Raw genomic sequence first — 17772 nt, forward strand, 5'->3', positions numbered from 1 at the left:
TGGTGCCTTTGAATCTCAGTTTTGGGACACTAACTGGCCAATGGACAAATGCAGAACAGAAAGATCATCCTTCCCCACGTTTCCCGAGCAGGCTGAGCTGACAGCCACTGCGTCTTTTCACAGCAATACCACAGTCTGACTCTAACCATCACGAAGCTCTGCAGAAAAGTAAATAAGAACAAGAGTATTACCACTTAGAATTAAGATTAAATAATATTTTCCAGTCAGTAGCATGTTTTATCCAGGAGACTATGCAGACATTTTAATTCCAATGCACGTGATGTTTTAAGCAGTCGCCTGCACATCCCTTTGACTGCTAGGGAAGAGCCGAGAGCCATGCTGTGGTACCTGTGACCATCCCCAGTTGTCATCCAAAATGGCACAGTCAAGTGTGCTGCTGGTCACGCTGTGTGGCTGATCTCCAGGTCCTGATGCTAACTAGTTAAATGGCTAAAACTAGCCAGTGACAGAAGCATACCTCTGCAGTTAATTGCATTTGTTTTATCCGTTTCATCTATCTATATCTATCAGGAGAAAGCTTCTCCACCCCCAGCATATGTTTGCATTTTTCTTACTAACTCCCTAGTGAAAACATTTGTGTAGAAACAGTGATTTTTTTTTGTTCCCGCCTTCCAACAAATTCAAAACAGAGCCCAGGCTCCCCAGGTTTTTGTCAAAACAAACAGTATTTTTCAGATGTTTTGACTTTAACGAAAACATCAGGTAAACTGAAACAAATACTGTCCCTTGCAGGGCTCCACTGTGGTGGCTGGGTGTTGGTAACAGCATCCATTTCCCAGTGGCAGCGTGCAACTGCTCTGTCTTCTCTCTTCCTTCATCCCCTGCCTCATCTATTGTGCATCCTCCAACCCAGAAGGTCTCAGGATTGCCCGGCCGTTCACAGTCAGCGAGGCTGGTTTGATAGAGGAGCTTTGTTTTCCTTGTCCTTTTGGAGGCTGCGTTTCTAGCTCTTGCTGGATAAATACAAAATATATTCTCTTACTGGGTATAAGAGAATGCGGGCAAGGTGGTGAAGCTTAAATATAATCCCTCCTGCTGTATATAGAAATTCCTGCTTTCAGGGTCTGAGCTTTTCATAGTTAAGAGTTAAACTTGCATGTGTTACATCTAACTAACCTTTTTCCTTTTTAAAAAGCTTGCAGAACACTAATTTAGACCACAACTTTTTGCTAGCTCTAAAGGAAAACGTCTGGTGTAAAATGTCTTCCAGATACCAAATACTTTATTTTTATACCATTGCCAATCTTCAAAAGAGACAAACACACACACTCCCTTCGCTGTGGCAGCAGCCTGGGCTCATACACATGTTGAGTACGCTGCGCTTGCTCCGTTACCCCTATTTAATTTCACTGTAACTATCCATGAAGTAGAGTATTATTCAACCCAAAAATTACACCGGCAATCTGAGATTTCACTGGCTGAAGTTTACTCTGCATAGCCTGTTTATAAAGTCAGGCCATGTTGCTCACATGCACAATTTGGCTTTTTCCTTGGCAGATGTTTTTAGAACAAAGTAATATTCTGCTGTTGATGACCAACGGAGACAAACTGAATGCATTCCCCCCCACCACCCCCCACATACGAATGTTTGTATGTTCTGGTCACTGCAGATACATCCTACCAGGGTCCTGTGGCGCAGGACCAGGATTAGACTCACTTCTTTTAACACTGGTGTTTAAGCCTTTTCATTGCTGTACTACTGTTTTTTTGTTTTTTTGTTTTTTTTTTTTAAAAAAAAAAAAGACATACCTCAGTCAGCTATTGACTCTATATAAAGAGAGATTATCCCCAGTCCTTTAGCCTCTTGAAAGGCCATTTACTATCCCAGCTGCCTATATTCCCTGCATGCTATTCCAGGGAGGTCTTGATGACAATACTTTATTTCTTGTCAGACTTAAAGCATTTAAGGGAGATCCGATACATGTGGAAGCAATGCCATGACCTGCGCTGAGTAACCTTGCTTGTGTTGCGTTGGGAGAGTCTTTTTTCCCCTCTTTACTGCACTGACTGCGTCGAGGATATTGGTCTGGCCCCGGTTGGAGCTTGCCTACACTTCCCTGCTGTGGAGTTTTAATGCAGCTCAGAATAAGATTGCATTAGGCACATCCAAACTTTTTAGTTTGAGCCCACAAAACTTTATTTCATGCTTTTTGCCCTAAATAAGGGCTTGAAATCAGGTGTCAAATGTGTATTAGCCACAGCCTGTCCTCACTGCAGAAAACATCAGGACTGCAAGGGGTGGGCTGGGGGGAGAAATGAAGATGCTTTAGTAACACAGCATGCTCAGAAATGCGACCGGCTCTCCGAGGCATGACAACACTCACCCTGGCTGGAGCATGCCATTGCAAAGGGTGCCAACAGCAACCTTCGAGCTCTTGGCCTCATAAACTCGCCATCCACTTTCTTTTCTCTTCGTACTTTACTTGTTCTTCTGGTAGTACGTTTAGCTGTATTTCCCCCCCACCCCCGGCCCTGATTTCTATCTGCTGCTCTTGCTCAGCTAAAAGTAGCAGGCTCTGCCTTGCCAGGGGTAGAAATGGCCCAGGATGGGCTTGGCACCCGCTGCCACGCCAATGCACCAAGTCGTCAGCAGTGTCTGCTGGGGCTCATTGCATTCAGCCAGGGCAGAGCTCTCTGGGGAAACTCCAAGTCTCTGCCACACTGCAGCTTTTGTTTGCTGTTTGGGGAGGGAATGAAAGCTTCAGTTGTTAGTTGGCCAATAATTCTAATTACTTTTGGCCATGAGGCCTGGCTCAAGTAATGGGGTATTTTTTATTTTCTTTCCCAAGCCCCAAGAACAACAGGCATGTCCACCTTATTTAATTTTAATCCTGTCCAATGCAGTCAGACTTTTGCTCAATGGTTGCAACACACGGACTGCAACTGCATTTTACGACTGCACAGCCTGCCAATGACCTGTTTCCAATTACACCCCCTACATGGACAGCTATTCCAGCAAGTCATCGCGTGCTGCTATCTCTCTCCATGCTGCCCTGCCAGTCCCTGCCCGCAGCCCCAGCGTCACCTGGGGATGAGACTTCTCCTTCCTCACACAGTGCCCTCCTAGAGAATCCCCGTCACTGCTGGGCTAAAACCAGACGTTTCCTCTGCCATCATCGTGTTGGGCACAACCCAGAAATCCCTCCCCCTGTTTGTAGCTGTGTCCTCCATTTCTCTCCCTCTACACATCAGGCTGGTTTAGAGACCTGGACCTGGCTGGAGCTGCCTGCTGGGGAGCACAGGACAATCTTCATAAAGCTTCCAACAGACTTGATTTTTTTCATTTACTTGAAAAGTTTTCAGCATTATTTTTTTTTTTTTAATTACAACTTCTTTTAAATGATGGGAACTGGTACATTGACTGTTTTATATCCACGAGCTGTGCGCTAATCTAAATCACTGGTCTCCTTGTTGGCAAGGCACTGCAGCATGCCACAGGAGATGTGGTTCAACTGGAGAATAAGATAAAGAAAGTCCTGCAAACAAACACAGCTCTCCAGGCACTGTGGCAGTAACTCCAAACAGAAGAAAAAAAAAATTGTTGGCCAAATCTAGAAACTCTTAATGTTTATGTGTGTTGGTTTTTAACAGTAAATCAAATTGCTCAGTGGGAATCAGACACCCAGTACCCAAAGCCTGATGAGGGGAGAAAGTTAAAATGGGACATTGCAGCCAGTTACCATTTTTTAACCCTAATTTAAACCTCGGGACTTATTTCCCCTTATTGTACCATATTGGCACAGAAAACCTGTATTTGCTGGGGGCACCTTACTCTACTCTCCCTCTGGTTCATTCTGCCAAACTTCAGCCTGGATTTCAAGGTAGTGATGGCGCCTGCTAAACATCATAGGGCACAACATTTACAAAGAATGGCAAGGAGAAGAGCCAAATGAATGTAAGGTACTTCAGTTCCTTAATGCAGAACTTGTCCTGTCCATCCTAGTTTATCATAACTGTCAGTTGCTGGGACTTTTCAAATGGATATTTCATCTTTTCAGCTTTGTCCCAGAGAATATGAATACCTTATAAGAGGGATAGCTGTATACAAGAATCCGAGGAACACATTTTTATTTGTGTTTCTGAGAACTCAAATATTTTGTTTGTTAAGTCATGCTAAAAGTTCAAGTAACAAACCCAAAAGTGAGACCATCCAGATAACTAACAAGTCTGGGTTGCTGATGCCTGGTGTTCAGCGAGGAAGAAGTATGTGCTAAGTTTTGTTTTCTTAAAGGAGAAGATTTCCTTCATGTTCCTTAATCCCTGGGTGAGAATATTTTAACAAATTCTCTTGTAGCATGCCAGTTATTTGAAACAAGAATATTTCATAGGAATGTATCAGAGTGGATTGAATTTTTGTCATGGGTTTTGGCAAGAAAGAGCTGGGAGGAGGGGAAGAGATTAAAAAAACCCCAAATGCAATGTGGGGAAAGCAGGGAATTGCACATCATTCTCCCACCGTCTACCTGAACGCCTTGACCACAATGCTCATCCATTATTTTGAATAATGGTGCCCAATAAGAGCTCTGGTGTGTGGGGGAATATTTACATACACGTTTTCCACTCTGAAGTATTTCCTACTTGGCTTGATCTTCCTCCTAAGGCAACACCACTCCTGCTTGGGAGGCCTCCCCCTACTCCCCCTCCCAGAACCAGTACATTAAGGAAGAGCTTTCCCTGCTTTAGCCCCAAGTTCCTCAGAGAAACTCAAGCAGTGGCCAATGCCATTGTGCCTCCTGGGGTAACAGTTATCCATCTGGACCTCTTCTGGATTAAATTCTCAAGTGCCAACTTGCTCTCTCCTTTTTCTGTAGTCTTCTCTGTATTCACTAGGAACGGCGCTGGGGGTGCACCATGGGGTTTTTTTTCCTCCCCTCAATTCAGTTGTCAGTCAATAAGCGTTTTTCAAGAGATCCAATGATATGGTGAAGGAATGAAACCCACCATGCCCGAGACAGAGCAGATGTCGGCTTCCAGCCAGCCTCATCAGGTGGCCTCTCAGTCCCCATTCTTAAAAATAAACAGTCACGAAATGGTGACTGGAGACTTGAAATCTTGGCTTCAACACATCACTACCGAAAAAAAAAACTTGTATGGAGGAGATTAAATGCCTTAAAACAAACCAACGCCTCCAACAAGAAGAAAAATGCCAGCCAACAGCACAGACAGTAGGGAAAAGAGTAACATGGGGCCCATCCTATCTGGTCAGTGCCTTAATGCTCCCATGAGTTTCTGCGGTGCCCCGTGAAGAACTGCTGTACACGAAGATGAAACACACTTGCTTCAGTCATTATCAAGCGTATTACTGCCAGCCTTTCTTTGTGACATCTTTGTCTTATTCATCCAAAAGTAAACAACACTAGTTGTTTCATAGAGTCAGTTTTAGTAAAAAAATGTGAAAAAAATGGTTAAGAAGATGCTTTTGTTTCCCTTCAGCCAACAGGCACAGTTACCCAGTAATCATCTGCCAGAGCGCTTTCTGTTAATAAGATGTTCATACCAATGACCAACATCTGATGCTCTCTGCTCGCTAAATATAATCCAGCGCACAGTATCGGCTGTGCAGATGAAATGTCCTGCATAACAGGATAAGGCTCTCACTGCCCAGACCAAAGGCACAGTTTTGGTCCCAGTATTTAGTTACAGACATGCAAGAGCAGCCGGTGGGGGGGAGCCTGGGCAGAAGTCTGAACTCTGTTCCTGCTTTTGCAGTGATCATGGGAAGAAAGCGACAGGTCCTTCTCTTCTTTCCACCAGATGAGCCTATCTTTTTCTCCCCTGGCCTACAGGCCTTGTTGCCCTGAGTCTTGGCAAGTGTTTTGGATGCTCCTGTAGGCAGGAGAGCCCACAACCTGCTGGATCCCCCTCCTTGCAGGACAAACACAGCTGAGACCTTCCCTTCTGTAGATCTTTAACTCACTCGTGGGCTTGTTGTTGTTGTTGCTGTCTCTCCTTTTCAGGCAGAGAACGTGCCCCAAAAGGAGCTCATCCAACGCATGCAGTGACCAGGAGGTTAGTGCTAATGGCTTCAGCAATTTCTGTTTCTCTCTTTCATGTTGGCTCTTGCACTGTTTATCTGACGATGTTTACTGGGGCATGTTCTGAGTTGTAGAACGGGATCCAGAACTCCGCTGTCGATATCAATGAGCTCCAGCTGGTGGTGCCAAGTCGGGAGAATGAAAACAACAACCACTCTGTCAGCCGGGAGCAGGCGGGTAAGCGCGGGGCAGCAGCAGGAGCAGGTCAGGGCACCCTAGGGCCAGTTAATCAGATCGTTTCTTCCTTGCAGTCCTCCTTGCTGTCTCGCCCATGCACAGCTGGAGAGCCATTTCACAGCAGAAAGCCTTTGTTGTGGGAACTATCCCTTGCTGCTCTCCCCCCTCGCTGGTAGGGTAATTCCTCTGGCAAGGAGCAGGCACAAGCACGGCTCCAGGACGCTGCCAACGAGAGCCGTCACAGCACATGGCATTGCAGAGACACTGGGTTAGCAGAGCAAGTGTGCCTGGTTCAGGCTGCTACAGACAACTTGTAAAGATCCATAAGTTGTGGAAGAATTTCACCTGCCCTGTGCCTAACCTTGTCCAGAAAGGATGGGTTTTACAATGCTTACATTGGCTTTGGGCAACTTTGACTCCTGCAGCTAACTTTTTCTATAGAGCTTTATAGATGAGACTGCTTTAAAGGATGTTTGCTTCACAGTGTGTTTTGAGAACAAGAGCCCCCCCAGCCAAGCTGCAGATAAGGTCACCTGCTGCAGTTTTGAGTCACAACACATGAATTGTACCATTGCCCCTTTTGGTTGGTGAAGGCCAACAGGGAGGTACTTCATGTTGTGTTGCTATACACCATCAGTTTCCCACTAAACCATCAGCCATTACACACAACTCTCAAAAGGATATCTTCCTGAAAAGCTAGTTCTGCGCTCCCAACCATGACAGTTTCCACATCTCCTTCTTTGGAAAAGCCATTGAGGAGATTGTGGATAAGGATAGGAGACCTCCTGACCTGGACCAGATGGACAGGCCTTGGGGACACATGCACACACACAGCCCTGCAGCGGTCCCTGGAGTGCAAGGCTGCCTGTGGGAGTAGCATTGCTAGGGTTCAAGCAAAAAGCACAGCTCCCAATATTGACAGGGGTGAGTAAAAACAAATAAAGAATGAGTCGCGCAAGTCTGCAAGTTTCTGATCCGAAGCACATCGCTGCGCATTTAGTATGAGTGATTTCAGTTTGGGTCTGTCTTTATTAGAAAGCAGACCCAAGGGTGCTCCTCCCTTCCCCTTTTGTTTTGTTTTTAAGAGCTTGCAGTTTCAGGAGAGCAAACTATTGGCTTGAGTTTTGTTCTGGCTGGTGTGACAGCCAGAGCCTGCTCTAGTTTGTCTGGGGAGAGAGGGAGGAGGGTTTGTTATGGAGGAGTTGGGAACAGATGTTTTGGACACTTGCAGGCAGCCTTTATCAATTTTCTTCTTTTCTTAGTCACTTCCTGTGGAGGCAGCACAGAACGGTCTCCTCAGGACACTGACCCAGACGTCCCCTCCTCCACATCTGCAGTGACCACCGAGACTGGGAGCGATGAAGTGTTTATTATTTCTGCTGGGCCTGGAGCCAGTGGGCTGAGCTTTACCACCTACAGAATACAGGTAGGAATGAATGCTCTTTGGCATCTCTAGAAGCCCAGCGAGCTACGGGATGCCCCTCTTGGGCAGCATGTGTCACATCTGTCCACGTATGCTTACTGCCCACTTTGCAAGAAGGGCAGGGACTGAGCCAGGCAGTTCTCCTAGGCCTCAAGCTGAGCTGCCATCAAATGGTCTGGGCCGTGATCCCCTGAGCCAGTGTCTTCCCAGCTTTGAGAAGAGCAAGTGCAGAAGTCTACCTTGGATCTGAAAGGCGATAATGCAGAGGTCTATCAGCAGGTGGTAGGACCAAGCCCTCAGAAAGATAGTAATTGGCAAAGATGATGTTCCATTGAAAACATCATTTGTAACAATCTCTCCCTTGGAAGGACCTGGGAATCAGACCTGCTCCTGCCCGCCACTACCAAGTGGTCAGGGAAGTCACACACCTCCTCAGCTTGGCAGAAAGCTATTTAACCCTCTCGTCAGGCTGGTGAAAATTAACAGTGTATGCTCCAAAAAAATCAAGCTCTTCAAGTGAAAGCACTGGGGTCCTTTCAGATACACACAGAGAAACCTGGATCAGTTCAATAAGTTCTCATTTATTTTAGCTCTTTCCCTGCACTCCCCATCAGTTATTTGTTTAGAAACAGATGACAGCTCAGAAGTCTCAGGTCTGGCTGCCATCTCTTCAACACTACCAGTGACTGACACAGCACATCCGTTACAAGTCGATATTAAAGCCTTCCCCAAGTCAACGTTCTCCTCTCCAGTGCCCTCTCTCTTCTTCCCCACGAGAGGGGAAACAACCAGCACAAGGAACTCACATGTCCCAGGGCAGTCCGTGTAATGCTTCCATCATGGTTTACAAAAAAAAAAAAAGCAGTTTTTATCTCTGCGCTTGATTAGGAAATTAGCCAGGAGGCCAGGCTGGTCAGGATTTTCCTACACCGGTGTAAGACACATGCTAAGCTTTTCCTCCAGTTGGCCACACTGATTAACAGAAAAAGGGAAAGGGAGAGCAGCTCTGATGCATTCCCCTGCCCAAACACATCACCTTTTGAGGAGCAGGACAAAGAGAGCTGCTGGTCCCCAAACTGGGCACCCTTGAACACCTGCACTCCTTGGTCCTTCTTTCCAGTGGAGAGAGCTTCACCTGGTGGCAATCACATACAAAAACAGCTTCTAGACAGGAGGGAAACCCATTTCCCTTCCTTTTTTCTCCACTCCAGTCAGAATGAACAAATACACTTAAAGAAAAACATTTCTATCCTTCCATCCCTTCTACAAGAAACCTATCAGAGGAGATTTTTTTTATATACATAAATAAAATACTTAGTGTGAAAACAGTTCTAAGTGAAGGTAACCCAAAGAATTAAAGTGATTTACCACATTATTAGCTCAGGTAGCGCCTCCTTCTCAATGATGTCCACGCTGCATACAAGACAGTCAGAACTCTCAACCAAATCCCTTAAGGAGCAGAAAACCTACCCAGGAAGGGGAAACAGACCTTTTAAAAGTACCGGGGTCTTTCCCCCCAGCTGAAGTCTATTCTCCTCAAGGAGGGTGGAAATTGGGCACAGGAGGCCAATTACAAACCTGCACTCAAACGGCGCCTCTCCAGGCCACTTGAGTTACTGGGTGTTAGAAATACAACCACGTTTGCAGTTTCGCTTCTGAATGTGTATTTTTAGGGTGTAAAATGCTGCTGGCGGGCCAGCTCCTGCCTTAGCCTGGGAGGCCCGCAGCGGGTACGGAGCGCTGCTTTTGTGGCCCAGCACTAGGCAGGGCGGACAAGCGACCCACTGGAGCGCAGCCGCCTCCTTGGCAGGAGCCGAGAAGTTATCCTTGTGTGAAAAGCCACGTGAAATCCTGAGCCTTTGCAGTACAGTAAATAACGCCGCCAGACTCACCTCACCCAAAATGCTGGACTGGGCAAAGCAAGCTGTAAGGAGCTTTCATTAAAAAAATTACCTGGATCTTTTTACTGAGAAATGGTGGCCTTGTGCCCCCCAGTAGGCGTGAGTCTCAGCTCTGCTGGGCAGGAGCCAGGGATAAAATGGCTTCTGCTTTTTAGCTTTTACAACCCTTTTGAAGAAATCGGTGCCCTGTCAGGAGGCAAGAGCTGGGAGAGCAAACACACGTCTCTGTGCATGGACCAGCGGGAGGAAACGGGGGCAGGATGGCTTTCAGATGGCTTCTGAGGTGCGCTCCAGGAGGGCTGCGGAGTTCTAAGTCTCATTTGGTTTCAGTCACCATCTCACCTTTGGCTAACTTGTAACTCTGACCTCTGACTTCTAGTCAGACATGACAAGTTTCAGATGCAAAGGTTTGAGTAAAGAGCATTACCGTGGAGGTTTAAGAAACATTTTTTGCTACAACTTTTTTTTAAAAATGTGGAAAATACATTATTCACCTTCATAGTTACTTCCAGTATATCTGTCTCAAAACTAGTGGCTAGCTTTTACACCAGTTTGGAGGTAATTATAATAACATTAGAATAATAAATCCTAAGGCAGGCTGAAGAGGCTTCTCAGGAGAAGACAGCTGGATTATAAATTTATAAATAAAGATTATTATTTTAATCAAATCTGAGACTAAGCGTTTAATATTGAGACAAACTTTTCCAGAGCCTGGAGCCTCTCCCAGCTTCCTACTGAGGTTTTTTTTTTCTGCTGCAGTAGCTAATTTCTTGTCTCTCTGCCCATCCGTTTCCATTATGACATTTTAACTAAATAGTTTCTTTGATTTGCAGAAACTTGAGAGATTCCGTTTAAGAGAAATATCAAATGACAAGTTTCTGGTTTCTCAGGACTTTTAAATCCAGGGCAGTGTGGGATTTATTTCAGACCCTCATTAAAGACTATGTAAACTTTGGGAATGTGGATTTTGCATTCTTCTCATGACAGCCATATCCGCACAGCTGAAAATTAAAAATACATCTAGAGTTGTGGAATAGGAGGCTTATGTAAATAACAGGTGATGTATTAGTAAGAATAAAAGGAGATTCATAGGACAGTCAGGGATTCTAACTTCTCTGGTCCTAAACCCACATCAATATTAAGACAAAAATTGTGATTTTAAATGCAACATCAACACATATAAAGTACATACGGAAGAGATCTTTAGAAGTCATCTACAGCTCATTCCCATGTCACATCAACTCTGCTTATACACACAGTGGGTGACAATGGTTTAATGTGGTCTCACCTTCCGATGATGCCAATTTTACACCTGTCTGGATATCTGGTTCTACTGCTAAAGCATGTTTTCCTGCTGAAAAGCATTTCTTATGTGAAATGAAAATCTCCTTGGCTCCAATCTGTGCCTTGTGCCTCTTGTTCTATTCACCATAGACACCACGAACAGATTATTCACTTTCTTTTTGTTTTTCTCTTAATTCTTCCCTAACATAAGATAAAGAGCACCGCTTACTTCAGTCTTCCCTTCCGAATTATACGTTTTTGAGATTTCTGATTCTTTCATTGCTTGCTTCTGGATTTCTTTCAGTGGGCCCCATCCCCGCTGAAGTTTTGTTTCCCCAGACAGACACATCTGGAGCCTTCCAAGAGCCAAGCAGCGCGGAAGAATTACGTTTTACCATATTACCAAATTACTATGCTTTATAGTGAAGTTTGCTACTGTGTTCTGTCAGATACCTCCAGTAAAATAAAGCTGTAGGTATTTGAGGTGTTTGGTTAGTGAGGGCAGTAGGATTTTTGTTTCTTATGCAACTGAAATTTCCCAATTCAGTGCAAAACCTGAAACTGGGGAAGCCAGGTAACACCACCCTCCGGGGACGCCAGCGACCTGCAGGCAGCACGCTGGAGGAGCAACGAGGAGCAGCCGCACTCCAGTGTCCTGGCCTGAGAAAAGGACCACTGAAGAAATCAGTCACTTGCACCAACAGCGTATTTTTAAAGTGTTTTAAAAACCTTTCAACGAAAGAGGCTATAAACGATCTCTATTTACTCTTTTCCAGGACAAAAACCTAAAAAGAAGTGTCACAAGCCCAGCCTCTGTGTCTGACTGGCTGACTTCCACCCACCCGGCTGCAGGGGCAGACGCTGCGGAGAAGGGGAACGCCCAGCTGGACACCCACTGTCCCAGGCAGCGCACGTGGAGCGCCCGCACTTTCCACGACTTCCTGGCCCCCATACCACAGCTGCAGAAAAAATGGTGCAGCTGGACCACCAACAGCCCGTTCACGAAACTGGTTGACAACAGCGTAAGTCTTGCAAGGAGGGGAGGACGTGGCGGGCGGGTCCGTGCCCCGGTGCCCCCGGCTGCTCACCCATGGGACACGTTTCCCCGTGGTTGCCAACCTGCAAACGTGATAGACATTTCAGTCCATCTTGCTTGGTGCGGGGGAAACTCTTTTACCCAGCTCTGTTGTAATTCATTCAGGCTTTCCTGAAGAAGCTGCGTTTCCTAGCAGTTGACACCTGGTTAAGAAATGATCTCTGGTCCAGAAAAACATTTAAAAAATGCCTTCAGACTAGGTTGAGATCATTGATGAGATGAGCAATGAGATGAGATCATTGAACATTCCGACATGTACCTTTTTTTTGCTGGTTATGCCTTAAATTTATTTCAGTTGACGTATTACTATTGCATGGTGAGGAATCTGTAGGTGTGGGAGGGATATCTAGGTCTCACTGACTGTAATCATCAAACCAACAGCTTGTTACAAAGATAATAGAGGATGTTTCTTCTTTTTTTTTTTTATGGTAATAACATAGTGTTTTGCAAAAAAAATGCATCTCACCTCTAACATAACAAGGAATTTTAGCTTTTAGTTCTCTTGGGATGAAAGTTTCTCACGACAGCTGCTTTTCACAGCATCTCTACTAATTTATTGTTATTTTTTGCAGGGTTTTCCTCCAGCTGCGAGATCCCAAGGTGTCCCAACCAGAAAGGTAATCTCAGCCACCGAGATAGAGGGAGCATCAGAGACCGTGTACTCTGACTCATCTGCCAGTAATGCCTCCTACCCCCTCACTCTGTCGGCACAAAGGCAGCGGAAGCTAAGCTCCTGCAATTTGAAGAAATCCAGGTTTGGGAATCCTTATTTTGGATTTTTAGCCAATTCCCCTGACAGCAAACACGTGAAGTCCTTGGATCCCTCAAGACATCTAGGGGCAGCATCTCCAGTTAACAGCCAAAGCCCCAAAAATCCTCTAGAGAGCTCCAACCCACTGAAAATCAGCTTGGTTAATGGGTCGAAAACAAAGGAGCTTATGGTAGAAACAGACAAAAACAAACCAGTTTTTGTTATTTCTGAAGAAGGAGATGATCAGCAACCTCTGGTCCAAGCAGAGCATCTCAGTCAATGTGGAGATCATCTGTCAGAGCAAAATGCTGTGTACGCTCCGGCTGTGCCAGATAAACAGCCGGTGGCCCTGACTGTTGAGGGGAACAGCTCTGCCGCCTTCACGTCAAATCTGCCCCTTTGGGCAAAATCCCCTGGTTTATACAAAGGTCATGGGAAGGCCCCCAGCTCTTCCAGGGACCAGCAAAGCTCCTCAGTGGTAGATGCTAATACTGCTGAGACCGCACAGAACTGTGATACCCTAGCTGCTCCTACGCTCTGCCAAGCTTCAGTCCAGTAACGCCCTCAGAAAGACTGAAACATCCATCGGCTCACAAAAACAGAGGCAACGGTGATCGGAGTGGGAGCTGTGCCAAGTAGCTGAGCGTGGCGGTCATAGGTGGATGCAACTTTAAGAGTGGTCTTTGCTTCCCACTTGTTGGGATTGGGATTACGACTACACATACCATAGCACAGCACAAATGCCATCTTCCCTTACGCTCACTAACTTCACCTCTCTTCTTCTGCATGGAATTTTGATGTGGTTTATATAAGAAAAGGTATCCTCTGAAAAGGTACTTTATATCCTCTGAAAAGGTACTTCAGACTGCAGAAAACCTTTTGAATGAAAGTCATCCGAGATGGTTACATTGTGGTTGGTATCTGAAACGTCCTGTATCTGACAGTCCTCTGTCACTGTGGTATCGCTGGAGCCTTTCTGTTGGGAGCTAGGAGTTAAATTCTCTTTGTAGGTATGCCTGGACAATCCAAGCCTTGCCAAGCCAAGGGTAAGAATTCAATCATGCATGTTTGCGTACAGTTTTGTAAACTTAAGCATTTCATAACTTCCACGCTCTAGCACAAAGTTTGCCAAGCATTAGCATCTCTACTATTAAAGAGCACGATTATCTCATATGCTAGCTCTTTAGAGAAGCGTACAGACAAGCTGAGCAACCCAATACTGGATGCTCGTTCTAGAAAAGTCTGGTGTAGCTTTATCTTTGCTAGATCTCCATAGGCTTAAAACACCTCAGTCCACTACATTTTTAAGTGACTCCTCATGGCAACAGGAGCATGTGTACAAAAACACTGAAATACTAGGAATAGTCTCCAGCATCCGACACTTGGATATTTGCAGCTGCTCTGATCCTATATCCACCAGCTATTTATTGCTGGTAACGCACACTGACTAGAGAGCTACTTCCCTTCCTTTAGCAGGCAAGACTTAAAAGACAAAATTAAGTGGGGCAAACGTTGAGGGCTCACGTTCTTTAGCAATGAAATACTAAGTGGCTGTGCCTCCCTGATTACAAATCCAGGGCATTCAATGGAACACTGAACCAAAGGGAAGCCTGCTAGTCCTACTGCCTTTAATAACCCCATCAGTATTTTAATTGCCTCCTGGTGATATTGTCCTATCTTTGCAAGACTCTGCGTATTCAGCCCAAAACTCAGCGTTATTTTGCTTTCTTAAATGAAAGAAAATCCCTACGAAGCTGTATTTTGCAGCCGACACGGCACATTGTTCTGAAGCAATAGTATGTCATAAAACAGGTGTCAGAAAGAAATCTTCCGTACAAATCCTCCCCTGTATCAGCTACAGTGTGCATCGAGTTATCTTAATCCTTCTCTGTGAAGGCATTTAACTCTGATTCCTGAAATATTTAACTGAATTATTTATGATATCACCTGCTATTACAGCTTTCATTTGCCACTCATTAATGTCTGAGAGGCAACACAGGATTGTAGGTTTTGCCTTATATTTGGCGCGTGTGTTTACGTGGCTAGGCAGACACAGAAGCCTCGCATGTTGTAGCAGGGGAAGCAAAACCATAGATGCCCTTCAGCAGTTGACTCAAACACAAACAGCAAACAAGTCTCCGCATTCGTTATTACCAGACTGCGTCGAGCAGTTTTGAAGCACAAAAGTCTGGCTCCGAGTTGGGCTTTTTTTTGTTGTTGGGGTTTTTTGCTCTTGTTGTTGGGTTTGGTTTGGTGGGGTTTTTTTTTGTGTGGGTGTTTTGTTTTTTTTTTTAAATTAATGCTACATGATTCAAAGGGAAGAATTAATATATTTATGATTTAAGAAAATATTTAGAAAACTTCAGTACTCTAATAACAGCTCCCACTGCACTAAATTCATATCAATGTTCTGTTACCTACCACATTTCTAAAGACTGAAGTACTAAAATCTACTTTTGAAAAGTACTCTTGTTCAGTTATTGACAATAGCTACATTTGAAGGGCTGGAAAAGGTGGCTTTCTCAATAAAAGCGTGTTTAACTATGCATTTCTACAACGTAACAACACTTATTTTGTTTATTTTGCTGAAAGACGAAGTTGTATGGCCATTGCCTCAGAGCACCAGTACATGGCGAGGTGCGCACCAGTACAGCAGCCCCATGACCAGTTGCTGCAATGGAAAGAGCACAAAAGCTGCTGAATCATTCAGTCAGCAGCCTCCCGAGGATTATATGCTGGGTGATCTCTCCTCGTTAACCTAGCGAGATAACGAGGTGGTTGTTTATCTTGCTTTCCTCTGCTACCTGTGTAACCAAAGAGGAGATTTTTCTGGCCCTGTGAAGACCGCTGCCGGAGGCGGGTCTCTCTGGCAGTCTGGATTTCCTTCCGCATATCTTAACGCGGTGTACCTCTTCCGTCACTGCCTGCTGTGCACTATGTAGCCCGTCATAACACCAGGCACTAAATCAGACAGCGTATGTTCAGCACAGACTATATACATACGTACGTCGAGAGAGGCCCTGTTCTTGAAGAATACTCAATATTGACCAACGCTGCTTATTCTTGGAGCAGATGTGGCCGATACACCCAACGGCTCAAAGGTGAGGTCTCCTGCCACCAGAGGCTACTTACTGGAGCCCAGTGCCGAACTGGTGCCCGCAGCAGCTCCACAAACCAGCCCCTTGCTGGGAGTACAACGCACACGAGAATTGAATTCCTGACTTGCCTTTTGAAGGTCCCTTATTTTTTTAACCGCTACGGAGGTACTTATGCTTTATTTTTTACCTTCAAAAAATGTATAAGATGTTTTCCTCCTCTTAAAGCTAAAAGGAACCGTTTTGTAATTCTCCTCTTTTCCCCCCCCAAGAACAGAAACAGCTTCCACCCAGACTCTTCAGGAGCGTCATAGCACAAATTTAAGAGATTCTGAAAGCTGTGGGTGGAATAAAGCACCCTAATACTCTTAGCTGTAAATATTGACTGTGATAAGTTGTTAAATAGTATTACGTACGGCATTTATTTTGTTCCTAACAGCTATGTAACTTTTGAGGGCTATGCTGCCACTTTTGAATGACCGAAAACCTCACAACTCGTGCTGGGGCTCTGGCTGCAGTCGCACCTTTGTGGTAACGCAGTCACTCTCCCGTGCTGTTTTGCATACTGTAACCAGGCAGCAAATGGGATAAGCATGCTAAACACTTGCTGAAGAGGAGGAAAATCATTTCAATCACAATTGCATGGGGAAAAAAATGTCCAAAAGCGTTATGGAGCTAACAAACAGGAGGAGCATTATTTTCAGTAAAACCAGATTTGAATAACGTTCACATTTTTTTTAAATTTATTATTCTGGAATACAGTAGGCAATCCCTTTAGCCAATGTGTTAGATGGAGTGAATAGGACAAACATATGTGGGCAATCCCTATTTTTCCATTGTTGAAACACAGCTTCAAAATGAAACTGTGAAGCTACATAAGAGTCCTGACAAGAATTGTGTGTGCCAGGTTTCCTGCTGTCAGGTAGTTAAAACGGTTGAGAACAGAGGCTCAATGGGAAAGCAATCCAAAAGATTTAACACGCAGCTAATGCATCCTAACTTTGAGGACTCAAAGTAGCAAGAAAAATCCATTTATAACTTCCTAGCAAAAACGTGAACTGAGGCTTCCTTTCAGAAATCTAACTTTACTTTAAGAGCAGTTGGTTACAAAGCATCCTACTCAACTATTTGTGTTTGGTTTTGTTGCGTTTTTGTTTTTTTTTGTGGTTTTTTTTTTCCTATGAAAAGGGCACATGAGCCATAACAAAACACATTTGACTCAACTAGCCCAGTCAGCTACTAGATTTTGTTCTAAACAATTAAAGATTAATTTGGATTGCAAGGGAAAAAGATAAGTCCTAAGCCAACACTTACCTAACGAAAGCAAGCGACTGAAACTCAGCAGCACTGAGAAGAAACCCAACAGAGACCAAATATAGCTTCAACATATATTCATGGTCTGTCTAGAAATGTCTTTGATGTTAAACCTCATATGGCACACTTAGCATTTTTTATAATTCATTTCCTATGGAAACTAATGAGCTTAAGGGTGAAATTACCTCATTGAAAGTCAAAATGGTAAAGTGTGAAGAAAAGAGGGATGACCTGAAAAGCAGATTTAGAAGCAATCTTTGCATATTAAGCATTGCTGTGGGAAATAGTATAATTAGTTTTCTTCAAAAGTTATTCCTTGGAATTGTGTAAGTGGTATTTCAGCTCCCAAACATCATGCAGAAAGAATGTTAGATAAAATAGGTGGAAAAAATGCAAGATCCCCACACATTCTTTTTAAAACCAAGAGCTCCTTTTCCTAACTTCCAGTAACACAGTGACTGTTGGTTTATTTTTAGAGGGCAGACTGTAGAAAATAAGGCCCCCTTCCAGCAGAAATTTTTAAAGAAGCCATAAGAAACCAGATTTTCAGAGCATAATTTAGAATTGAGCATTCTCTTCTCAAATGCTTAACTCCTTTTACTTGAATCCATTTATTTCCCCGAGCTCTTGCTGTAGGCTACACCATCTGCACTACACGGTTCTACTAAAGACCAG

General features: G+C 44.5%; 1 protein-coding gene across 1 annotated transcript in view; it reads left to right on the plus strand.

Moving 5' to 3' along the window:
* LOC141750571 (uncharacterized) overlaps positions 1 to 15240 on the plus strand; it is a 33717-nt gene extending 18477 nt beyond the window's left edge. The window contains exons 3-7 of the mRNA XM_074605924.1: positions 5979 to 6030; positions 6131 to 6233; positions 7496 to 7659; positions 11618 to 11863; positions 12510 to 15240. Of these exons, the coding sequence (XP_074462025.1) occupies positions 5979 to 6030; positions 6131 to 6233; positions 7496 to 7659; positions 11618 to 11863; positions 12510 to 13247 (1303 nt within the window). The 3' untranslated portion in view covers positions 13248 to 15240. The remainder of the gene's footprint in view (positions 1 to 5978; positions 6031 to 6130; positions 6234 to 7495; positions 7660 to 11617; positions 11864 to 12509) is intronic.
* The last annotated feature ends 2532 nt before the right edge of the window (positions 15241 to 17772 follow it).

Source organism: Larus michahellis, chromosome 13 (assembly GCF_964199755.1).
Source record: "Larus michahellis chromosome 13, bLarMic1.1, whole genome shotgun sequence".
In the NCBI taxonomy this organism is placed as follows: Eukaryota; Metazoa; Chordata; class Aves; order Charadriiformes; family Laridae; genus Larus; species Larus michahellis.